This window comes from Centruroides sculpturatus, unplaced genomic scaffold (genome assembly GCF_000671375.1).
Source record: "Centruroides sculpturatus isolate CEXI.00-Female unplaced genomic scaffold, Cexi_2.0 scaffold1475, whole genome shotgun sequence".
Lineage (NCBI taxonomy): Eukaryota > Metazoa > Arthropoda > Arachnida > Scorpiones > Buthidae > Centruroides > Centruroides sculpturatus.
In genome coordinates this window covers 47761-75462 of record NW_019385693.1, presented here as the reverse complement: position 1 = coordinate 75462, position 27702 = coordinate 47761, and the positions used below count along the sequence as shown (strand labels likewise).

At 30.1% G+C, this 27702-nt stretch overlaps 1 protein-coding gene across 1 annotated transcript; it reads right to left on the bottom strand.

Annotated features, from left to right (window-relative positions):
- Positions 1–217: 217 nt before the first annotated feature.
- Positions 218–22301, bottom strand: LOC111641252 (protein DGCR14-like). The gene is made up of 7 exons (XM_023387393.1): positions 22123–22301; positions 19319–19487; positions 15367–15477; positions 12509–12757; positions 9739–9984; positions 5607–5832; positions 218–1301 (listed from the first exon to the last, which is right to left on the bottom strand). Exons 1-7 carry the CDS (start codon positions 22204–22206, stop codon positions 980–982), a joined length of 1407 nt encoding a protein of 468 aa, XP_023243161.1. The 5' UTR covers positions 22207–22301; the 3' UTR covers positions 218–979.
- Positions 22302–27702: the final 5401 nt, after the last annotated feature.

Below are 27702 nucleotides of genomic sequence, written 5' to 3'. Positions count from 1 at the left end.
ATATAATTTTTATAATTGTATGATTTTTAGTGCATGGATGATCTAGTTATAATTGGTAATATTTCATATTATTATTAAATTATTTTTTATAACTGGTGTATAACCACTTCTTTTATAGCTTATTGTATATTAGAAGGTATTGTAATTTTGTTAATAAAAAAATGCAGTTATGAACTTTAAAAAACTCGAGTTTAAAATTTTATTTAGGTCTAGGGATTTTTAAAATGTACATACAACTGATATAAAATCTTAAAATATTTGTAAAAATTAATTTATTAAAATACATAATTTGGCAATAAATAAATTATTTTGACATTAAGAAAAGGAAAAATTATTTAATCCGATTAATAATATGGACGTAAGATTTCGAGGTACATTTTTATATACGTGTCTGATGCGTATTTAATGTTCGAAACGGACACGTGGAACCAAGTATGTGGAAACTGATTTTACAAATACGTATTTTTTAAATCTACGAAAATTCCGTTTGACTCGAACCGATGCATTAATTTTAGTATAAATTGACAGATATGTTTATCTTAATATTTTATTTGATTTGACAATTTTTTAAAATTATATACAATGCTTTCTAAATGTTGACTAACTGTAAATTTAGATATAAATTTTATAAATTAAACAAATATTATTTCAAATAAATTACATTTAATTTACTTTTGTGGCAGATGTAATTTTCAAAATTTTATTATCTTGAAATAATTTTTCGTACAATAAATTGGTATAGATTCCAAATTATCGATATTAAAAAATTACTTTTTATAACACTAATAGTATTGATTGTCATGTTACGGCATTTACAATATTTACGATGTTACGTAAAAGCTAAAACTCAAATCTAATGACTCGTCTTTTTATATCTTTGATAGTGAAACTTAACTTTGTATTTTACAAGGTGTTTGATTATATAATACATAATCTGTATATATATGTACAAGTAGATACGACCGCCGTAGAATGTTCGTCAGAAAAAATCCGAGGCTTTGGGCCTCTTGGGTAACTTCAAGAGATTGTCCGTCAGCGAAATTTCTTCCGATGCCATCTTCTTGAGTCTTTCGCTGCTGACCGGAGTGCTTCTGGAAGAAATAGTTGGTGATGGTGTTTGCAGAGGAGTCTTCTCTCTGGAGGAACTATGGATGGGGGAAGGACTGTAACTTGCTCGTAGTGCCTTGTCGGTCCCACGATTTATGCCGAGTTTGGAACATGCTAACTGTTGCGCGGCGGGAGACATAGAACTCAATCTTTCTACGGGCGTTTTTGGAGTATTTGTTCGGAGATTTGAAGGACTGTATAATAAATTATATATTAATTATATAATAAAATTTTCCAAATATAATATAAAATAATTATTTATAATGTATGATATATATATAATATATTCAAATATATAATATGAAATAATACATTGGTATAATCATAGTATAACATAAGTTTGGGGTATTCCACTATTTTTACAGTTATTGAGAGTAACTCAGTATTTGGTGTTAATTAATTCACACTTTAATAAAATATAAGAAAATGAAATGTTTTTGACAAAGATGCCTTTTCAAAAACTGTTTTTTTGGAATATAAATTATGTTTCCAAAGAAGGTGTCTTTATAAAATTCAAAACTGTTTGATTTTCTCATATTTTATTAAACTGTGTATTAATTAACATTAATACTGGGTTACTCTATCAATAATCTATCCCCATATTAATAGTGAAGAAATGAATAGAGTACGATCACTCTCATCGTCAATGAATTGTGTTGATTGCAAGTATTATTAATACAGCTTTACAAGTAACAATTTCCATTGATAAATAAAGACAAGAACTTAGTTTATGGATAGTTCTGAGAAGACCAGCTAAAACTATTCTTTCTCACTCTAAAGCAGGGATTGCCAAACTTTTTTGATCGTCGACCCCCTACAACTTTTCGAAACCTCACATTGACCCCCATCAAAAAGTTTGTTACAAGCAAAAAAAAAGCACTTACTATTTTAATATATATCTTTTAATTTTACATTTTTTACATTTATTGTACAGTACTTTACTGTACATATGTTAATAATAATTTTTGTAACTGACAATCAATGAGACAGATAAGCTTGATAATCCTTAGCAAGATTAGCAATATTCGGTTCAAAATTTGTAAGTTTTAGTCTTTTCATCGACCCCCCAGTAATGTTATATCGACCCCTGGGGGTTGATATAGACCACTTTGGCGACCCCTGCTCTAAAGCATTCTAATTATAATCAGATTAAAATATGAGATATCTGGGTGAGTAATCCATTTTGAAATGTTAGAAGCTGAATCTTATAAAATGAGCATAATCATCCAGAAAAATATGAGGAACAACAGTATCCAGGAGAGAATGCTGTTGATCCTCAGTTAGGAAAAAGGTTTCTAGAGCTTTACATGGGAGCTCCAGGATTTCATTCTCCTGTGTGTGCATTAATTACGATGCATTCTAGACCAGAACATTAAAGATGAAATAATGCTTATAAATTATTGGAATACGTAACAGTCCAGAAATATATGCAAGTAAAATTAGATGTTTATTGTAGAAACATAACAGTATTGTTTACATATAAAACATTTTCAGCCTTTTTAGGCCATCTTTAAAATTATGGAAAATTTTTAAAATAGAACATTGATCCAAACATTTTAAAATAAAACAACAGTTTAAATTTAAATTAGCATCTAAATTTTCATTTAAAGCGTGCCAAATTATTCGAAAAACATCAGAGAATTATTTATTTATTCTCTACTATACTCGCGTAATAATAATTATTATTATTATTATTATTTATTTATTAATATATAATTCATCCACTATACTTTGCTTGTTAAGTTCTTAAAGAATAGTTCATTTACAGTTAAGAAATGCTAGCAATTTAAACAAATTGCATTACAGGCAAGTAATAATAGATCTTAATGATTATCACTCTTCTTAATCAGTGATAATGATTGAAATGTTGAGGCTGATAGTGCAAAAACAAGCTTAAAAATGCCTATTTACACATATATGATGATAACTATAACCAATTCTCTAATTACAGAAACTAAAGTTTTATTTAATGTGCTTAAACTCATTGTTTTAGGACCTGTTAACTTTGATTATATTAAATGACTGATAACAATATCTGTGATTACAATAAGCTGATTTTAATGTATGATTCACATCTGAATTTTCAAAACCCATAATAACTGTGTAATAATAACTAATGTGTAAAAATAACTGTGTAATAATAACTAATTTTCAAAACCCATAACTGTGTAATAAGTAATATAATATTTAAATGTATACTAAACCAGTTTTAATTCAGTTTTTGTTAGATATTGCATTATCATATAAATTCATATTATAACAACAACTTTTAATTTAGTTGAATAAGTTTCTTATGATAATTTCAAATATATTTTCTCTGTGTATTTCAGTTATTACACCTGACAATCGTTTTGAAATTCAGATTGATCAAAAAAGTATACACAAGGGAAGTTTACTAGAAGATGTTAGGTATATATGCAAATAACAAATGTCATTGTTTCTGATTTATATAAAAATAAAACTTTTATACAAAAAACTAAAAAAAAAGTTGTTTTTAGTCCTTCAGTTAATCCACCTGCTGAAATTGATGATCCAAATGATTCAAAACCTGAAGATTGGGATGAAAGAGAAAAGTGGGTTTTTTATACATATTTTTAATATATATATATATAATCCTATTCATCTGTAATTAGGAAACATCATTTATAATGAATTTCTTTTAGGATTCCAGATCCCAATGCCAAAAAGCCAGACAATTGGNAAAATTGACTTACTAAAATTACATTATAAATTCCTATGTAAAACCAATCTAAATATAGCATCATTATAGCCTAATAGTTTCTAATAAAGTATTGGAATTTTGAAAAAAAAAAAAAAATTACAAAATTTCTTTTTATTTGCTTTTCAAAACCGCAATGCAGCATAATAATCAACACTTGGCATAACTCATTCATTTATTTCAGCTTTTGTTGAGATGCGTTCTACACACATTTCGGGCTTTGTTTTGCCCCTCCTCAGTCAACTTTTAAAAACCCTTTTAAAATCAAAAATTCCATCTTTTGATGTATTTCTACAAGCCGGAATCATACACTATATATTAGATTGTTTCAAGTACTAGGCTGAAATTTAATCCTACTTGTTACCTACCAGACCTAGACTTTCGCAATTAGACTTTACTAGACTTCGAAAAAGATTCTTTGAAATATCAAGAAAAGACTATAACGGACATGTAGCACAGTTCTTCTTTTATACCAACACTAAATAACTCAACNTACTAGGCTGGAGATTTAATCCTACTTGTTACCTACCAGACCTAGACTTTCGCAATTAGACTTTACTAGACTTCGAAAAAGATTCTTTGAAATATCAAGAAAAGACTATAACGGACATGTAGCACAGTTCTTCTTTTATACCAACACTAAATAACTCAACTAAACTTCACAGCATTTAATGGTGTTATTCTTTTATGGTGATTTGCATAAATTTAATAATTGAATAAATTTTTTAGAAGAAAAAATTTTTGGAAGAAAGCATTATTATGCAAATCACCATAAAAGAATAACACCATTAAATGCTGTGAAGTTTAGTTGAGTTGTTTAGTGTTAATATAAAAGAAGAACTGTGTTCATGTCCGTTATAGTCTTTTCTTGATATTTCAAAGAATCTTTTTCGAAGTCTAGTAAAGTCTAATTGTGAAAGTCTAGGTCTGGTAGGTAACAAGTAGGATTAAATCTTCAGCCTAGTACTTGAAACAATCCAATATATAGTGTATAATTCCTGTTTGTAGAAATACGTCAAAAGATGGAATTTTTGATTTTAAAAGGGTTTTTAAAAGTTGACTGAGGAGGAGCAAAACAAAGCCTGAAATGTGTGTAAGAATGCGTCTCAACAAAAGCTGAAATAAATGAATGAGTTATGCCAAGTGTTGATTATTACGCTGCATTGCAGTTTTGAAAAACAAATATAAAGATACAACACTGTTTCGAAATACGAAAGAAAAATTCTTATGAACAAATTCTACGAGTGTCCTTCTTCCTTTTTGTCCTTTCATACACCAATAGGAAATATCCAATCTTGTGGTGAAGTCAACCTTTATTTCCTATTGGTGTATGAAATGACAAAAAGGAAGGAGGACACTTGTTGAATTCGTCCATAAGAAATTTTGTAAATTTTTTTCAAAATTATAATTATTGTCCTGGCATTAAATTTTATTTTAAAGTATAGGAATACAAAGCAAGTAAATATTTTAGAATAGTTTCATATTTTCAAGAAAATTTATATTTTTACAGAAAAAGACTTTCCAGAGTAAAATGGTAACTTGTTGAGTCTTAATATAAACATAGTTTTTTTATTTAAATTAAACTGATAATGGAAAATAACTGTTCAATTAAAATAGTGAACTAAGCAAAAATTTAAAAATGGAATAAATATGATTATATTGACACACAAAGCCTAAATTATATTATTAATAAAATCTGGTTTGTTATTTGATTGGAATAAATATATCTAACTATAGATAAGATTAAAATTTTGTTAATGTAAATGAATAAAAATCTTACCTTAAAAGAGTAGAATGTACTCTCTGCATGGCTTCTCGTTTCTTTGTTCTATGTTGTTTAGCAACTTTATCTGCTAAAGATAAGGCTATTCTTTCACGAGCTGGCAAGTCTGGAATTTTAAATTGTGGTCCTCCTACATTTTGAGGTAAAGGAGTGTTGCTGCCATCTAGACGAAACGGAGTACCTTCAATTTCTCCCCAAGTCATTAGAGGAGACTCACAAACACCTGTAGAACATCAGATGGTTAATGTTAATGCATCAGATCATATAGTTTAAAATTAAATACATAATTTTTTAAAAATTATATTCAAACAGGAAAATCAATCATATACTTGTATTCATAAAGAAATTAAAGCTCTATATTTGCTAATAATGCATACTCATTAAAATTTGCCATTGACAAATATGCTAATATCAAATTATTTGATTCCTTCAAATGAAACAGATTCAGACATCCAATGCAAGTATGCGATTTATTGTACAGTACATGTAAAGATTTACAATAGATTCTTCAGGCCTTCAGCAAGTGTACTATGTCGATAGTACATTCACTGTGGGGCCTGAAGAATCTATTTGCCCTATAACAAATAGATTCTTCTCTAGTAATGTACTTGCTTAATATCATCTGTGTTACCATTAGAGTATATGTTTCATTTAAAGAAAGCAAATAATTAAAGTACCTATTATTATTATAACTTTCATATAAAAGAAAAATCATCAAAAAGCATGCTTTTAATTTCCACTTAAAGATCCTATTACTAATGAGTATTTAATCCTCAATTAATAAATATATATGAAAAGAACTATAAAATACTATATTAATATTAAAAGTTGAAACATGTTTTTAAATTTTCTACATAATTATTATTATAAAATGATAAAAAATACTTTGGGGCAATCTTCCTTAATATCTTTAATATTTAAGATAAATTTAAATAAATATTTATTAAACTTGAATTACTGTATGTATTAAGATAGAAACACAATTTTCATATATATTTACAGAGTGGTCCACTTTAATCAATCCACTGGAATAACTCAAAAAATACAAACACAACAAAAAACTCATTGAATCAAAAATATTAGACTTCAGGGGACCACAAGATCAGGTGATCAGTTTTGTCATAGATAGTGTTACAATCGGTGAAAACTGGGTCAACTTTATTTTCTTAAATGGAAACACCCATTTTTATCACATTCTGATTCCACATCAGAAACAAACAAACGAATGTTTGAACTTTTATGTGGCTATCACACCATGTGTATATGCATCTATCGATATCTGTGAAGTTCATTGCTAAAAAATTATTAGGAAACTTATTATTTGTTGGAATTATTCTTTTCCTTCAAATAATGAACTGAAACAAAAACACAAACCACAGCTTGAGGTTATCTTTAACTTAATATATTTCATTCATTCATTATTTCTTTACGAAACTCTATGATGATCAATACATTTATCATTTAATTTAAACTATTAGTGAAGTTCTTGTGTGGTCATCACTTGCCATTAGGCATCACTCTGCACATTGTCTCTTGACTAAACGTGTTTAAGTACTTTTGAAAAAATCTTTAATTATTTGTAGTTTATTGATATCCATAACTTTGGGAATAGTACAGTAGATCCCCCTATAAGACGGGTTCCTATAATTACGATTCCTATAAGACAGCGAAAAAATTGTGGCGGTATCTGTAAACAATGGTAAAAAAACTCTTATAATTACGTAAAATGTCATCGGGCAGCCGAACTACTTTCCGCCGTCCAGTGCCACGCTACACAGTTTAGGCAGGTAAATTGAGTTTAGTATTGTCTGTACATATAATTATATATAAATTAGGTACTGTATATATAATTATATATTAACTTAATTTATTGTAACTTTTTTATAATTATATATATACTTTCCGCCGTCTAGCGCTACGCTACGGACAGTTTAGGCGAGCTATTGTCTGTACAGTATGTAAATTAGATACCGTAAGTCTAATACAGTACTGTAATTTTATACATTTCTTGTGAAAGAAACATTTCTTATTCAACGGCGATTAAAATTATTTCTATTAATGATGTCTTTAAAGTTCAACGAAGTTTTCGCAGAAAAATAACATCAGAAATCGCAGCCACGGTTTGCTGCACTGTTCCGCGACAAAAACAAGCTTGAGCAACGGAGATGTCAAATGGTGCACACTTGGTAAGTAATCCTACAATTTTTTGTTTATAGCATAGTTTATACGGATTATTTCCAAAACAAATATACATATTTTGGAAATGTTGAGTCAGATTAGTCTAGAATCGATTAATTTTATGGAAGAAAACCTTTCAAACAGCAGTAGTCCATAAACTTCACACGTATCGGGCTGTGATTCCTACAAAATTGATTCATAAAGAACGGAATGTATCTACCATCTTATAGGGGGATCGACTGTAATTATGGATGATTTTACTCGTACTTCCTCATAAATTGCTGAAGTGTTGCTTATTCTCAGTGAACGTCATAAAAATTACCATCAAGCCATTGCACTGTACCATGCACAGTATTCAAATAGACAATGTCCAAATCATACTACAATGCTTTTCAGAATGCTGAATTACAAGAGCCTGTCAGGATCACTTGACATGCAGGAAATTAAATCATAACTATGATAATGATAAATGTTTACCTGTCATTTTAGCAGCTATTCACCTCTAACCTCTTAATAGTAGCTGACAGATGGAAATGCAAATATGTATATCTAAGACAATTTAGATATACTTATTTGTATATATTAGACATACTTTCCTTCGTCAATCCATAGAATGTTAAAAAAACCAAGTATTATGAATATAACATACTACTAACACAAGATCTTACTCAAAATGATTTGATATTACATAAGCAATATTGTTGATGGCACAAGAAATGTTCAGAAATGATGCAACTTTTTAAAATTATGTTCTATTTTCTGATGAAGCAACATTTCAAAATACTGTACTGGGAAACTAAATAGGTATAACTGTTTTATTGTTCAAATGTGAAACCTCAAAGGTATGGGATAGATGATGTTCAACATTGCTGGAGTGTAAATGCATGATGTCATATTATCAATGGTTACCTAATAGGTGCATAATTTTTCCATGGAAATGTGAGTGGGCAAAACTTTCTAGAGTTTGCTTAAAGATGTTGATATTCATACAAGGCAAACAACATGAATTCAGTTAGATGGAGTGGGCTCCACTATGTATGAATTATAGTAAATTATTTATGTAGGCACTTTAATTTATGGAAGATGGATTGGATGACATGGATCAGCACAAAGGTCTCTACAATTGCCAGACTTGACTACACCTGACTTTTATTTGTGAAGATATTTAAAGAATGCTGTCTGCAGACAAGAACCAACAACTAGAAATGATGTGATCAGAAGAACAAACAGCTTGTGTAAATATACAATAAAACATTTTAATAAAATCCATGAGATATTTCCAACAGAGAATTGACTTATGCATTCAGCAAAATAAAGATCTTTGAATGTAATTTGCCATAGGAGAAAACTCATATTAATTAAACATTCTGCTGAAAGTTTACTAACAACAACATATTAAGTAATTTTAAGATGCAAAAACTTGTCACAGCTGAAGGTCATCAGTTTATATTTGAGGAGGAAAAAAATAACAATAATAATAATTCCACCAAATAATAATTTCCTAACAAATTTTTTAGCATTTTCTTTCCAATTTTTTCAATGAATTTCATAGATATCCACAGATGTGAACATGTGATGCGATGGTCATGTAAAAGTTCAAACATTCATAACTTCCAATAAGTGCATCTTTCAAAAAGAAAAAAAAAAACATGTTTTTCGACATAGAATCATAATATGCAATAAAAATGGGGGTTCCCATCTAAGTAAAACTGACTCCATTTTCACTAATGTAGTGCCATTCATGATGAAACCAATAACCCTGTCTTATGATCACGTTAAAGTCTAACATTTTTGGTTCAATGAATTTTTTGTAGGATGTATATTTCTTGAGTTATTCCAGTGGATTGATTACAATGAACCAACCTGTACATTAACAATATATACTTCTAAACTTAAACTTTTTGAAATCATTCATCAAAATTATTAATGTACATTCTTTTCTCTAACATACCTGGTGCTGGGGAAGGAGTTGCTACAAAACTATAACCATTTACTTTAGGTGACTCATCAGGTAATATTTCTTTTCCATCTATTCCAACTTTGCCTTCTTTCATTTTAGCCTGGACTGATGCTGCTTCTGCAATGACTGCTTTATTAATTTGATCATTAAAAGGAGGAGTTTGATAACGAGAATTTACATGAACAACTTCTTGTTGTTTTGTATATTTTAGTTTTTCTTCTGGAGTAAGTTCACAACCTAAAAATAATTTTTAGTTAGTTATCAAACTTACATTTTCAATTGCACTAAATTAACTATATAAGAGATTGTACTTTTATATTGTTCATTATATACTTTTATATACTTATATACTAATTACTTATATACTTTTATATATACTGAAATTCTGATATACTATATAATAGATATCCATAGTGTTTATATATCTGTATATTTTATTAAATTAACTTTTGCAAACAAATCTGTTAAATGTGTTTATTAAAAACAAGCAGTAACCTGTAAAAAATGGTGGAAGAAGAAATGAAAAAATAGATTTTTACTTAAAATTATGCATTCTTTATCATAATTTAAAATTTCTTTACAATGTAAAAATTGTCATTATATAATTATTTGCTCCATTGTCTTAAATCTGACATATAAACTTTAATTTCCTGTTGCTGCAACTAACTTATATAATTTTGTCAATCTTTGAATTTGTATATGAATCATCGGCAAAATCGGTATATTGGCAGATGGCAGATATGTCATCTATCACTATTATTATTGAGTAAATTTTATCAATGTCACATTCAATATAATTTTATAATTTTTCAATTATGATTCACTTACATTAAAAAAAAAAAAAAAAAAATTCAATTACAGTAGAGCATCGTTTATCCAAAACGTCAGTTAACCGAAAGCATTCAGTCAGCAAATTTTAATTTTCACTAGTGCTGTGGCGCTGCAATCTTTGGCTATATCTTGGGCTACGCCAATATTTTTTTTTGGTTGGTGTGTGTTTTAGCTGGCAGCACTGGCACTTTTGTGTAGTATTTTTCTGAGGACTGTGTGTAATGCTAATTCGAACGCTTTTGATACTAGATTAACTTCTAAAGTATAATTTTTTTTTGTTTTTATATTTTTCAATATATTTATTTTGTTTGTAAAAAAATAAAGAAATCATTTTTAACGATACAATAGCCATGATTATTATTTTAAAAGGTTTATGTTAGGCTTAACATCAACGAAAATTCAATGCAAAGTGACACGCAACTGAGAAAAATTTCAACATGGGATAGGTTAATATATTTTTTCGTACATAATCGGTTATCCAAAAAATAAGTTATCCGAACAACCTCAGTCCCCAATTGATTCGGATAAATGATGCTCTACTGTATTTCCAAGGCATTGGCTCAGCTTAAGATCAACTAAAATTCACTGCAAAATGTAACACACAGTATTAAGATTTATCAAATTATAAGGAAAATAATAATTTTTCTCACTTTTAACTTATTGTAAAAAAAATTATATATTCTACTGAATGAGAATGACAAAATGACATAATTATAACTAGTGGAATATGAATTTCTACTGCAATAATTTTTGAATTAAAATTTTTTTTAAATCACCTGTAAATTTTAATTGTTTGTCATATATGCAAACAATAAAATAAATACTAAATTTACGTAAAAAAAATATATATATATATATATATATATACAAACATAAGATAATAATGTTAGAAGACACAACCAAATTAATTTGAAAATCACTTAAACAAAAAAGTGGTATATATGCTTATATACTGAGCCATAGCATCAGAAATAATTTTTCTTCTTGAATGAAAGTGAACTGAAAAAAAAAAAATATATATATATATATAATTTAATAGTTAATCAATTAACTATTAAGATTCAATAGATTTGTTCTAGGAAGTATTTAAATTGAAATGGGATTGCCAAAGCAATGCACATTCCATCAATAAATACTTTGTATAGAGCGGGTGAAATGTACTGTACAGACATATTAAGTTGTTAGATTTTACCTCAATTATTTTGTTACTAATGGAATAATCTTTACTTTTATAATTAAATACATCTGAGATAATTTTCATAACAAAATATTAACAAATGTATGGGCTCTCATTTGTATGTTCTCTTCATTAGAATTTATTTCTTTTTTTTCTGTTAGCATTCTGTACAAACTATCCTATAAAAGTTCTATGTCTAAAAATCAAATGATTTTATCACTTGACTTTTGGTTTATGTTTCACCAAGCAATGATTTTAGACTAAATTTACATAGTAACAAAATCAAAACATTGAATTTTTGTTCTAAAAACTTTTTAGTTTTTGAAAGAGTTTTGCTCTCCATTAACATCAATACTATTAATTTTTAGGTTTAATTTCTATTCTATTTTTTTTCTTCTATGTTCATAATTAAAAACTTTCTCTTTTTTTAATTAATTAATTTATCTTATTTACAGTTGGAAATGTCTATGACAATGGACCTCCCCACATTAACAATAAAGCAAAAAAAAAGCTAAAAAATATATAAAATACAAGTAAAATAATTAAAACTTTGCATTAATTTGATATTATGTTACTCTTACATGTTTAATATTAATGAAATGACAAACAATTTTAAACTTATAAAAGAAAATAGACTGAAAAATAATGCTTTTTTAAATATAAAATAAGAAAGTTTAAATATAATTTTAAACTAAATTTAAGTTTTTAAGACAAATTAGACAAAAATAATATTAAACAGAAATTACAACATACCATCTGGAACATACATCAGTGCATTCATATTTCTGTATGACCATAAAGCTAAGTCTTTCTCTTTTCTTTCATTAGGTGGTATTGCTAATAATGTGCGTAACTTGCTATTCTCTTCATATTCATCCTTATATAACCAAGGATATTTTTGTTTATGTTGTTTTTCTGCCTCTTTTTTAATAACTTCAAAAGAAGCATTATCTTCACTCGTATATTTCTGCAAAAATTCATCTAGGGGAACTTTTTTCTCTTCTGTTTGGAAAAAATAAATTCAAATTAAAAATTTGTTAAAATAAAAAATTATATGTTAGCAATAATATTATTATTATAAGTTATCAATGAAAAACTTAACATACATAAAGCCACCTTAGTGATCTGAGCAAGTATTTCCTGGAGCAAGTGAGAAATTGTAGTTTAGAAAATGTACAACTAATTGAGGTATTTTTTATCAACTTTTACCAATTTTTTTTTGTTGCAAGATAATAAATCTCAGCTTTGAAAAAACCTTGGGGATGATGTTTAAAAATAAACCTTCCTGGGATTTAATAAAGGAAATATGTTATAGGGTATCCCAATAACAGTGGAGAATTTAACTGTAGAATGAAATGCATCAATTATTGAATAGCTGTGGATATTTTTATTTCAGTATAAATAACATCAAAACCCATTTCAGTGCTAAGTTATTTTTATGTTTGGAAGACAGTGTCTGTCAAATGTACCCCGAGACTCTGATGGCACATGTGCACTCTTTTCATATAAACTTGCTTATGATACTACTGCATAGTTCTGGCCCATTTCACTAACAACGTATCAAATCTCCATCTTGAAATCACAGATTGTTTGTAGGTTGTTGGCATAGACATAAGATTTGATAAACTCCCACAGGAAAAAGTTAGTGTTTGAAATTGCACATTAGTGGCTAGTTTTGGTTAGCATGGAGTGAGATGACACAGCCTAAAAATCATTTTTGAAAAAGTTCAGCCCAATCACTGATAATCAATGACTTTTCAAGGTTGCTAATCACACAGAACATCAATGGTATGCAATTTATATCTGGAACTGTTAATGGAAAACCCTTTATATCAAGAAAGCAAGAAAGTCTATGATAATGATAATGAGTAAAAATTATACTTTTCTTTTTAAACATTATAAATGTTGATTTTTAACACTGAAAAAAATTACCTTGACTTGTAAAGTTTAACATTTGATTTTTGTTAATCATATATTAACATTTGATTTTTACTTTTGAAACAAGCAAATTAATTTCACTCTCCTATTTTTAAGTATAAGCAATCTCTGTAGTTACAAAGTACCAGTCTTGTTATTCAAACTTGGAACATGCAAATGGAGAAATCCAAGAATTTGGTTGTCTCTCTATTTATCTTTAAAAGTGTTATTGTATATCTATAAAATACATTAATAGCTTGATTGGCTAAAACAACATATTTCCATTTTTATTTCTAATAATACAAATATGAATGATGGCTCATTCATCTTTTAAGATTTTTCCTCTTTTATCTCTGTGGGCATTAGGAAGGTCTGTTTTCAGGCCATCAGAAGTATGGCAGATCTACAATAGGCTGATCTGATAGTGAGGAATGGGTCTAACAAATCACCCTAAATCCTCTGCTAGAATTCAATCCTAGACTCCAAAGCAACAGGTTGATGTGATGTCTAACCATCTTGACCATTCAGCTGGCTCATCTTATAAGTTATCATTTAATAACTTTTTATTTGAATAATAATTTCTTTTATGAGTAATAAATAAATTTTTCTGAATTTTTATTATTAATAAGAAGCTGCCAAAAAAAATTACGTTAAAAATAAATTTTTTTCATATTGTATTCCTTTCCAGAAATAATAATAACCTTTATTAATTTACCGTATTTACTCGCACATAAGATGCAATTTTTATTCATTTTTCACTGCTTCAAAAACCTAGGTTGTCCTATATGCACGAACAGAGGATTCTTTATAGTTTTGCAATAATTTCTGTGAACCGTGTATACTTCATGCTGTCATTATAGGTCTACAGTCTATTTATCATAAGTTGGCACCTACTGTAAACATATTTAGACATACACCCCTTTGTTTATTGGTTTAATCTTATATCCATCAATTAAAAACCACGTTGCATCTCATTCATTCACAGAAAATAGTTTCTTGTTATTTATAAAAACATTAATGAAATACAGGTCATTTAGCAATGATTATAAATGTAGTTATTTTATATTAGTTAAATTGTTATTTTTAACCTGTCCTGCATTGTTCCTGAAACTTTTTGTGTTGACCTCATTGACCTACATGGGCGATCCCAAATATTTTTGTGTCTGCATCAGAATGTTTTTGATACTAAATGTCACTGTTTCACAATTTTTATATTAAAACGAACTGTTAAAATGTAATTTTTTTTGTTTTTATATTTTTCAATATATTTATTTTGTTTGTGCAACATAAAAAAATAATTTTCAATGACACAGTAAACACAATTATTATTTTAAAAAAAAATTTTTGTTAAGCTTAACATCGACGAAAATTCAACATGGTGTCACAGGCAACAACAAAAAAAAAAAAAAAAAATTTCAACATTGAAATAGGTTAATGAATATTAGAACATTCTGAATCATTAAAAAAAAACTTTTCCCAATCATGCAATAATGTTTTGGTTTTTGTTTTCAATTCATCATGTATTAAGGCAAGCATGATGTTTGCCTTAATACATGCATTTGATAGTATTTTGTGATTAAACAAAATAAAATTAGAATTGTATTAATAAATCTAATTTTTTTTTATTTTGATCTCTAAAGTCACACCTCAACCTATACGCGAGATCGTCTTATATCTGAGTAAATATGGTATACCTTTATTTTTGGATTCCAATTCTTCATCATTAATATTGTCATCATCTCTGATTCTTTCTGGAGATTTATTACATTTTGATATTGGTGTTTCAAAAGTACTTGGTGTATTACCTGTAAAATTAACAATAATATAATTAATTTAGATAATTCATTTAGTTTGTAACTAATATAACAAAACTTTTTATTGACTGCTATGTAGATGTGCCTTCTAAAGAATAATAATAATTACGAGGGTCATTGTAAATTTGTTTCTGTAGATATTTTTATTTAAGATAATGAAACAAAACTTATTTTACAACACATATGATACCTTAGCTATATTTCTACATAGTCGCCTTGCAAATTTAAACATTTGTCATAGAGTGTCATCAGGTTTTCTATGCCTTCTGTACACTCAGTTACTGCCAAGTTTTTGAACCAGTCATTAACGGCCTCTTTCAGTTCGTTGTCACTTCCATAGTGATTCCTGGCTAAAAAATCCTTCAATTTTGGGAAAAGATGTAATCACTCGAAACCTAGTCCAGGCTATAAGAAGGATGTTCAAAAACTTCCCATTTAAACTGTTGAAGCAAGTTTTGTCAATGTAGCAGCATGCAGACGTGCATTATCTGAAGAAGCACAATGCTTCTGGACAACAATCCCTGCCGTTTGTTTCGAACTGAAGCTTCATTCATCACATTACCATAAACCTCGGTTATCTATCTGTAAATTTTGATAGGGCAAACTTTTTCGCATTCAAAAAGTGAATTACACTATAAACCTCACACTTGGCAGGATCTTTAATTTTGTCACACATTTCAAAGTCACACTGTAAACAGTAAATGATCATTGTGGCTTGCTGTTAGCATCAGACTGACATGAAAACATGGGAAGGTCTGTGACGTGGCAGTGGAGGGTGGTGGGACAACTGCACAGCTTGTCAGATTAAAATGTTCTTTACTTTTAGAATGATCCTCATACAAAGGACAAAATTCAGGTTTGATTTATAATACTAGTTTCAATAAACAAAACAAAGTATTGCTAAAATGTTCAGATTAGTAAAAAGTTTATCTATACTAATATTATAAAGATATAATGTTTGTAAGTTTCTTTGCAGCAGGTAATCTCTGAAACTACTCATCCGATTTCAAAAATTCTTTCACCAATATTTAGAATGGAACCTCAGGGTGGACATAGGCTGTATATTATTCCATTAAACATTCATATAAATTAAAATATATAATCTAGGTTAAGGCTTTTATGTCAACAGATGGTCCTACGAGTATGACGCCCTAAGTTTGCTTTTCTGTGAGGCATTGTGCTTTTCTGTGAAAATGAACTAAAGCAGATCATCTTCTATCTATCTATATAAATAAAAATGTAATGTTTGTTTGTTCCTACTGATTCCTTGAAATTTTGACACAATGCTGCATTCGAATATGCACGTGTTTTTATATAATATAAGTGTTGAAATTTCCCCCAGGAGGAGATGGACAGGATTAAGGCTTACTGTAAAGTACTCTGCTTCCATTTATACTATTTCAGATGCGGTTTTTTGTGTTTTTGATTGCGTTTTAATAGGGTACATCAAGAAAATGTACACTAAGGGATTTTTCGAAAAATTCCCCCCATGGGGGAAGTGTTATACATTTATAATAGATACATTTTGAGCCACAACAACGCGTGGCGGGGTCTGCTAGTATTATTATAAATTTGAAAAAAATTAATGTTTTTTAAAATAAAATTTCAAATATAAAAGGCAGAAGCAAATTTATTTATTCTTAATGAATAGAATTTCTTAATCAAATCAACAATTTTCTCCAAATTTTTGCATGAATTATTGAAAGTTTACAGGTGAGAGTATAGTTGTGTATAATATGCAGAAAGTACAATACTTTTTGTTATAACTTTTAGTTTTAGTTAAACAATTTTTTTGGAAAGAGCAATCTTTAAAAATTTTAATACACAAAATACTATTATTATAAAACATAATTAACTATTCATTGAAATTCATATATGTAAATTATACATTTAAAAATAATCTTAAGAATGATATTGGAATATAAGATGACTTTCTTTTTTAATATTTTATTATTATTTTTTTAACATGTATAATTTAGTATCAAAATGAATGGCTACACACAAATATTTCCAGAATTGAAAATAAGAGAGTTAATTATTTATTAGTTAGCTGTGCTTTTATTTGGAAACATATTCAAAAATAGATGATTTGCACTATCTTGAAGATAAATGAATATTAAAAAACATTTGAGGATTAAATATGAGGGCTATTTTTTAAATAATGTCTGTTTGTGAATAAGAGTGAGAATGACACGCGATCGCAGCAGTGTGCATGAGCATCTGCTCCCAGCATGCTTTGCATACATTTAGATGCCATTTGCAGCCATATCATCTGTCTGTGTGCTGAGCTGTAGAAGTTTATAATGTTTAAGAAAATTGAGTCTGCCATCGACTGTAAGATACGATCTATTATTTGATTTCAGAATGAAAAATCATGGCAACTATCTTTTGGGACAAAAAAGGGAATTTGTCAGTGGATTTTATGCCAAGAGACACAACAATCAATTCTGATGCATATTGTGTGACCTTGAGAAAACTCTGGCATGCCAGAGTTTTCTCAAGGTCACACAATATGCATCAGAATTGATTGTTGTGTCTCTTGGCATAAAATCCACTGACAAATTCCCTTTTTTGTCCCAAAAGATAGTTGCCATGATTTTTCATTCTGAAATCAAATAATAGATCGTATCTTACAGTCGATGGCAGACTCAATTTTCTTAAACATTATAAACTTCTACAGCTCAGCACACAGACAGATGATATGGCTGCAAATGGCATCTAAATGTATGCAAAGCATGCTGGGAGCAGATGCTCATGCACACTGCTGCGATCGCGTGTCATTCTCACTCTTATTCACAAACAGACATTATTTAAAAAATAGCCCTCATATTTAATCCTCAGATGTTTTTTAATATTCATTTATCTTCAAGATAGTGCAAATCATCTATTTTTGAATATGTTTCCAAATAAAAGCACAGCTAACTAATAAATAATTAACTCTCTTATTTTCAATTCTGGAAATATTTGTGTGTAGCCATTCATTTTGATACTAAATTATACATGTTAAAAAAATAATAATAAAATATTAAAAAAGAAAGTCATCTTATATTCCAATATCATTCTTAAGATTATTTTTAAATGTATAATTTACATATATGAATTTCAATGAATAGTTAATTATGTTTTATAATAATAGTATTTTGTGTATTAAAATTTTTAAAGATTGCTCTTTCCAAAAAAATTGTTTAACTAAAACTAAAAGTTATAACAAAAAGTATTGTACTTTCTGCATATTATACACAACTATACTCTCACCTGTAAACTTTCAATAATTCATGCAAAAATTTGGAGAAAATTGTTGATNATGCATTTGATTTTGTTTTCCTCCATTAAAGCAATTTCTGTTGTTCATTAAGTCATGTAACCTTATAACTGTAGTTTTATTAAATTCATATTTGTGTCCACTTTTTATCTGCCATAATTATTGCTGCTGATATCTAATAAAAGGCAAAGGAAGTATGACTGTTCACAATTTTCAAATATAACTAACAAATACAGTAAAAAACAATGTTTTTTTAATAATTGATACTGTTAGAAATTAGCAATAGTTGTTAATATTTTAATTATTTAAAATAAATTATTAGCAAATAAGATATGTGAAAATGGGATTAAATTATAAGATCATTTTTAAACGTTTATTTTAACCCAAATATTTTCCATTATTAATTTCAAATTATCTAAAAAAATAAAGAAATGTATAAACTTTAAATTAATTACCTTATTAAACTATTTATTATTTATTTATTTTACATTTATATTTATTAACTTATAAATTACAATTTATATAGAATTTTAATTAATTATTTTAAAAAATTCAAACCAAATACTTTACATAATGAACTTAAGGATGTTCCAGGTCTGTTTGACTTTGGACAATATTTTACTTGAATTTCTCTTAATTTAGCAGCATCATTAGTTTGTAAAGCATCCAAGTATTCTATTTGTGCTTTTAATTTTGGCAGATCAGGAAAAAAGTCTCTTTCAATAATGTTTTCTAATTCCTGAAAACAAAAATAATTAAATATAATGTGAAAAAATTTTCAATAATCTGAGATAAAAATATCATTTTTTTTTCTATAAAATTATGTAAATTTATGATCATTTTATCAGAAAGGCTTCTCTTAGTAGTAAAATGTTCAAATAGATATAATCAAAAACTCAAAAAGAACTTAGAATTGGTTTAGTTTGATTTTGATGGGTTATACCAGGAGTGGCCAACATACAGCCCGCGGGCCAGATCCGGCCCGTCTAATGAATTTATGTGGCCCGCGATCAATCTTTCAATATTAGCTACTCAAATCCAAATAGCTCGATTTAAAAATTCTGACGCCTGAAAAAGAAAAAAAAAAGGTCAACAATTCACTGTGCGTTTAGAGTTAACCCTCCGTTACAAATCTTGTAAGTACAGCATAGAATGTTGATAAAGCATGATAATGTGAAAAATATATCTGTAATCTCTATGTACAATTTAGTCTCTACGGGGTGACACCACAATGAGATCTCGCACCACCTCAAAATCTTCCTAGGGCAGCCTCTGGTTCGGCCCGTGGAAAAAGTTTTCTTTCCAATTCGGCCCGGGGGCAAAAACTGTTGGCCACCCCTGGGTTATACCTTTGTGTGGATTGTCTGTGCGTCATCAAAATATTAATATTAGAATTACTGTAAAATGACAAAGTATCATAAGTAGCATTCAGTCTTTCTTTCCTTTCTCAACTGCCAATTATAAGGAATGAAAGTGAGGCAAGTCATCATGTCTGAAATATTATTTTGCAATAGGCAAAATAATATCTCAGGGCTGATGATTTGAAAAAATATCCTGCGAGTTTTTAGATTGAAATATAGTAATTTGGAAAAAATGTAAGTAATATACAAGTGTAAAATTTCAACACAATATTTTTGAAAATAGAAGAAATCTACATTTTATATTTATTGACTAAATATACATTTTAGCTTATGAAACTTGGGAGACATACTTGCATCATATTATAATGGAGTTGAACTGTATATAAACTATAGTTCATTTAAAACTTTTGGATAGTTTTTTATAGCTTAGAGGGCTATTTTGGATTATCCACATTTTATGGTTTTCCATGCAAATCCATGCACTAATTAGCACAGATAATCATGAGTTTGGTGTATATTAATCCAATTTCAAGAAAGAATTTAGTTGTTATTGGATCGTGTTTATAACATTTATTTCCCATGTGGTAGAATCAATTTTACTGCTTATAAAGAAAATTCAATGATTGTAAATGATTACATATGTGCTTATATCTTTCCTTAACAATATTATAATAAACATTACGTGAGAACATACCGTCTAATGTAGATTATAAACTTTTACATTTATGAAATAGATTATTATTAAGGCAAAGACAGCTACACATTATATGAGCGATAATTTATAACTTTTGTATGATTTTTAGTTTGTAGACGAGTACAATTACACCTCCAAATAAAATAGTTGGGACATTATCAGAGATATAGACCACTGGTGCACAAACTATTTTCATTTCCGACCCCCATTTTGTGTAAAATTTTGTGACAACCCTTAGATAGACAGTAGACAAAAAAAGTCTACTGTCTATCTAAGGATCGCCACAAAATCGTCAACACAGTTAAAGGGAAATTCTTTCTGGGATTTGCACTTATGTTTTTGCCTTATTAGAGGTCTGAATAAAACACATAGTTTTACGAAACAATGGCTTTATTTATGCATATGGACATAAATATTTATTTAATGAAAAATACTATTAATAAAAAACAAAAAACTTTACATCATAAGAAGTCAACGTGAGGTATGCGCTTGCAAAGAGCTCACGACCGCTTCTACGTTCGGATCCGTACTGGAAATCACAAGTCCTAAGTCATCCTCCGTCCGTATTAGGTACTGATACAGACAATTGTTTTCGTAAAAAAATATACAGTAGTTCTATTTTTATAAATAATATAATTTCATTTCCCTATTTTACCGGTACTCGATACTTTGTTGCCTTATATTTTTTATTGTCAAATAAATTTCCTGAAAAATTTTCTTGCGACCCACGGTTTGCGCACCACTGCTATAGACCAAACCCACAGGAGCAAACCCTCTATGCGTGACTCTCGGCAAGCCAGTCTCCGAAATCGGCCTACTTCAAAGACGTGCACGATCGGGAGTCGCGTCGCTCCGCTAAGACGATCACATTTAACTATTTAGCCCAAGTAATTATGCTAGTTTTGAATAGCACGCTCGACCGTTCACGGAGTACTCGACATTATATAGTCTTAGAGATCGTGCTGCTATCCCATTCAAAGCATAAAGAACAAGCAGTTCATGATGATAACCAAACTTTAGAAGTAAATATCTGACGAAGGGTCACACGTACAGGTATGGTTCCTATGACTTTTTTGCTTGTACAGAGAGTCTACCCTCCCAGAGTTGACATCTTACCATAGATGTCCTAGTTCAAATCATTATACACGTTTATATCTATGTAATTTAGTACAATTAATTAATCTTTTGGCATACTGTTGTAATTACTGAAGATATAAAATTAGTTTTGTGTAATTTTCTATACAATTGTGTATTTAAAAGCAAAATAAGACTGCAATTAAGTCAATTACTCTTCACAAGAATATTTCCACCAAACTTACTTTTGTATAAGTTTCTTCGTCTAATATATTTTTCGAACTCTCGAGTTTCTCGGTCACAGCTTTATCGCTTTTAACCAATGACATCGTCGTTTTACGTCGCTTACTTATTTAATAATCGAATAAAACTCTCCAACTGAACGATCCTCCATTATAGCTACGACATCGACACCCAGCGCCATCTGGAAATTGAAGTCTATCGATGAAACGACGACATTTATGAAAATTTTATATTTATTCATTTTAATTCTACTTAATCGCTTCGGTATTTTTATTAATCTAAGTGCAAAAAGCTTGATAATATTTTAATTAAAAAATTCTTGATAAATATTGGATAAAATAATCTAATTTTATACATTATTTTCAATTCTCCGTTTAACGAGTATTTTTTTAAAACACTTTCCGCCCCGTGGGCACTAAGAGGGCCTGTTTTAGCAAGCCCGTTATGGGTTCGGCAGGCCCATAATGGGGCGGGCGAATGGTGAGGGACGAGGCCCGACGTATCCGCTCCCGAAAAATTCCTGGGGTTTCCCAGAGCGGTAGGCTGCTATCTTAACCGCTAGGTCATCCAGCCATACGTGGGCTCAGTCAGGAGATGACGATGACTTTTTTGCAATTCCATGATGAACTCGAATACAAAAATAAGTTATCTGGCGAAGAGAAAGTAAGAAAGAATAAATAAATAAGTTTATTGATTAGCAAATTGTTTTTATAAGGGCTTTCAAACGATAATCTAAGATTGTTCAACAAATTCTCAATAGTAGTGGGTAACATTTCCCACCATGCCGTTTTACAAGATGATAAAAGTATATATCAGTTGCCTATAATCATTTTCTGGTAATACAGTAATTTTTTTCCAAAACGAAGAAAATTCATTAATAAATTCACAGCGAGAGGTGGTCTACATAGTTTCATCCTTATCGCGGCCCTACGCACAGAACGATTTAGACGAAAAATTTGCTTGACTAAGAATAGTTGTATTTTTTTCACTTTATCAACCGCCGATCTCCTCACGTTAAAAATGCATACAAAATGTTCCATGTTATTAACACATCAAATAATCTAAAATTTATGGCAAGAAGTTGGTACAGAAGTTTGGCGTTGTAAAGAATTCGGATGGTCATTTAGAAAAAGGATAAAAAGAAATGGGCTTAAGGGTTCTCCTGAAGATAATCCTTTGTCAGATGGAACGAAATCCGTACAAAAAGAGATTCTTCTATTGAATGATAAGTAAGATTTTTTAGTAGATTGATAAACTTTGTTGAAAGACCTGCACGTTCTACTTTGAACCATATGTCGTGCTCTATAGAATCGAAAGCTTTTTCTAAAACTATGAAACGTGCATACAGTTTTTCATTTTCTCGATAGTGTTAGTTGAACAATTTCATTCGAAATAAACAATTTATATTCGACACTTGTGTTCTCCTCGATAAGGAGTGATAACATTATACACTTCCATCTAATGTTGAGTGGACGGTTTGCTAGTTTGGACGAAAACAATTTCCTTAAACTGATTTGGAATAAAATATTATTTTCAACTAAAATAGTATTCCATTTCAAAATATTGAAATTTATCTTAAAACGAATTTCTTAATCTAGTTCTGCGCTCTTAATTAAAACTCTTTCCGTCCTGTGGGCATAAGGAAGCCTCTTATAGCAAGTTCTTTACGGGATCGGCCAGGCCTACAATGGGGCCGCCGGGTAATAAGGGATAGGCCGATATGTCAGGACCGACCGACCAACCACCCGAATAATTCCTGGAGCTTTTTCATCCTTGTTCGGATTCGATCCCGGGTCTCCCAAAACGGTAGACTCGCCACCTTGACCGCTCGGACGTGCGGCCGTCTAACGATCCTTATTGCAAATGAGTACTGTACATTAATTGCGCGTTATAGAAAAGTAACATTAATAAAATGTACTCTCGGTACTCTCGAATGGCCGGCATTGTGGTAGATTTGCAAAATCTGCCACAATTCTTTAGATACAAAAGAATTTTTCGGCGTTAAGAAACTCCACGGTCGAATTTGCGTAGTGAGACGAAGCTTTGTCAGGCCAAAAGATAAATTCGACATTTTAACACTGTTGTAATCATCTAATTCTACAATTAATTCATCTTCTCTATCGTTATCGAATGAACACTTCATTGAATCGTCATCGGAATCGCTAACGATATCCATTCAGAATTTCCTTCATCGAGAAACGAGATTCCAGTTTGAGCTTCGTCGTGAATTTTTCTCCGTCAATTATCAAACAATCTGCTCTTAAATATATAATGAGGTGACTGACGAAACATATTCATCAAGCTTATCCTGATTCCATACGTATCAAGTTTTCTGTAGTTTGCATATCTCTATTTTACCCACGTTGAAATTAAATATCGCACAAGTAAGAAAATAGTCCAAACTGAATTTAATGTCTTTCGAGTTGTCCAACAGATTAACATTTAATGCTACCGAGTCTATTACTGTAATATATGTTGATGATTTAGATAAACATTAAATGTAATATAATATATGTTGACAATTTGAAACAAAGGAAATGTAATCAAGTATGTGCCGAGGTGGCGGGACGGAAAAAAGGAGCGAGACAGCTCGAAGTAACCGGCTGGATGTACAAGTGTTTAGTTGTATTAATTAATAAAGAGTTATTTGTATCATATTATCTGGTCAGTTGAGTCGTTTATAATACAATTACCGACATACCCTTTGAAGAAATAAAAGTGAAATTTGCCGGATAGTCATTTGTACAACGGCCATTTAATATATGTAATCCATACGATTTGATCAATTGTAGATATTTTTTTCCCTTAAGGTCGCGCACCGGGTCGTTAGATTTACGGGAATTTAAAATTCGAAGGTTAGTCATAATAAAGGTTATCTTATTTTCCTTCAATTCTTGTAATTATACCTATTAACAGTATTTCATTACTGAGAAAAGGCTATTAAATTTTCTCAGTTAATAATACATTGTAAGTTCGCCGACTTCCAGGGGGAATCGTTAATCCCGCGTCGGGATGATCTAGGGTCGTTCGCGTGTGGGTGTGGCGGAGGAGACAAGGATGACAAGAATCTCACAAAACCCGTTTATTTTAAACATAAAAGTAAACTTACACTAAGGTACAAAAATGTTCTTTACACAATTGGAGGTTCGAAGTGTCGAAGGTGTTTCTACTGTGGCTCGAAGGAAGGCCCCGGGGCAACGGCGGGTGTGGAGATTCGTCAGTCGGTGTCGGCGGTTCGAGTCCGTAGTCACGGGTTACAAGTTTGGCACAACCGACGGAAAACTGCTTTTTCGCGTTGACTAACTGTGTGCGGGTGTACAGTTTCTCGGACTGTGAAAGTCCTCGAAGATCGGGGATTATATCAATCTCCGTTCTTGGTTTTATTTTCTTCCGATTGGCTCCACGTCCCTTTTTTCTCGCTCCCCGATTGGTCTCTCGTCTGTCTCTAAACGAAAGACGATTCCTATTCGAGTCACCAGAAAGATCCGCTTCGAAGAATCTACTCGACACCATCCGTTATTCTGGATGCAAAATGTTGATGGAACTTTGAAACTCGCACTCATATTTTCCACCATTGTTGTCTAGTCTGTGACGTTTTTGAAATTTAACGACACGACGCGATGTCCCTTTTCGTCATTAATCTTTCCTCTTTTCAAAATTTCTATGTTCTAATTATTTGAATATGAGCGACTCGTCAAAGGTCCGTCTCTACTGGAGGTCGTTCATTTCCCATTATTAATCAGTTATAATTATTGCGTTCCGTTTACATCAATAGCGTTTTTTCTCTCGTCGCTGTTTAATATGACTAGAACAACTAATTCGACCTTTGATTGGTTTTTAACAATAGACGATTTTTTCTAGTTTCGTTTTAATAAATTTCTAATAATAAATGTTTAATTTCAACTCCTTTTTGGGACCTGACAACATCATAAGGAAGAATATTCAATAAACAAGGATAATGACCAGACTGGTTGGCTTAATAAATTATCAGAATTGGGCTTAACTGCTATAAAATTATCAGATTTCGGTAGAACTCTGGATGTCCTAGATCAGAAAAAATTGCAAGAATTAGTCCTCCTGACGATCGACCTGGATCGAGTGGTTTCCTCGCTACTTGTTCTAGTATAAATAAATTTGGATATAAAAGCGAGATCTTGCGCTCGTAAGAAAAAGTTAAGCGAATTTCAACTACAGTAATTACGTCGGAAGTTTGCAGAATCTGAACAATACTTTTACAATATACCGTTGCCAATGCAGTGAGTACAATACTTCTTATTGTACTCGCCGCATTGGCAACGGGATAAATGCCAAGCCGTTGTCGTTAAAGCCTTGCATAAATGTTTGCCAGGTGTGAGAGCTCCTTGACGCCTGACGAACATTTATTCAACGTGGAGTAAAAAAGAGGGTGATTTTTAATTCGTGTAAATAAATAATACGTGATAAATATTTTATTCCTTTAATAATTACTCAAACATTATAGTTTTTGAAAGGTGTATGATGAAAAATGAACACGCATTTAAAGTTTTTATTTACATAACCAGTTCCTCACTACCCAGCTGTCCAGGGCCGGCCATCGGGGGGAGGGGGGTGCGGCGGATGCTGTGCACCGGGGCCCCGCGATTGAGGGGCCCTAACATTGTCAAGAATGCGCAAGAAAACTCGACAATATTCCTATCGTTGTCAGTATGACGAAAAGTACATTTTATCGTAAACATTATTATTGTAATCTCTGAATTTCGACAATCTTCAAAGTAATTCTCGGTGATGCGAGTGTTTAGTTTTTGTTATTTGATTCGGGAAACTCCCGAGGATCCCCACCTAAATTCGACTTTAAAATAAAAAAATCTCAATACCGTTAAGAAATGAAAATAATACTGTGGCCGTCGGCCATATAAAATTATATGTATATTTGCATATAGTCGTAGTTTTAAGTAAATACGACTCTGTTCTAATGTATCATATAAACAGAATCGTGCATCATTTAGCACATAGATGACAAGAACAAATTATTTCTGCGTTAGGAGATGAAGTCCTTTAATTAAAGACGATATAAAAGCAGCCACATACTATAGTATCCAAATGGATTGTACTCCTGATATTTCCCATAAGGAACAAACTTCAATTATTATTAGGTATGTAAATTTTGAAGAGAAAAGATTAATTATAAATGAGTCATTTATAAAATAAAAAGTTCTTGATTGGCTAGTAATTACAGCGTCTGTAGATCTGATAATTCCTAGAAAATTGAGGTGTTTAGACCGGATATATATTGAAATAAAAGAAACAGAATAGTAGCAATGTGTAAATTACGATTCAATCTTGTGTTTCTGTAGATGTGAAATGTCATTACTAAACAAAAAATAATAAAGTTTTTTCAATAAATTTTAATTTTAAATAAATTACTCTACAAATGCAACATTTTATTTTTTAAAATGCTTACAACAATCCTATAAATGTAATGTAAAAAAGTCAGTTTTTCAATTGAATACTTAAATAAATAAATAAAAAATATCTGATTTGAATGTTCGTGGCAACGTCCGGACATTAAGGCCCTGTACACACTAGGCGTTTTTCAACGCGCG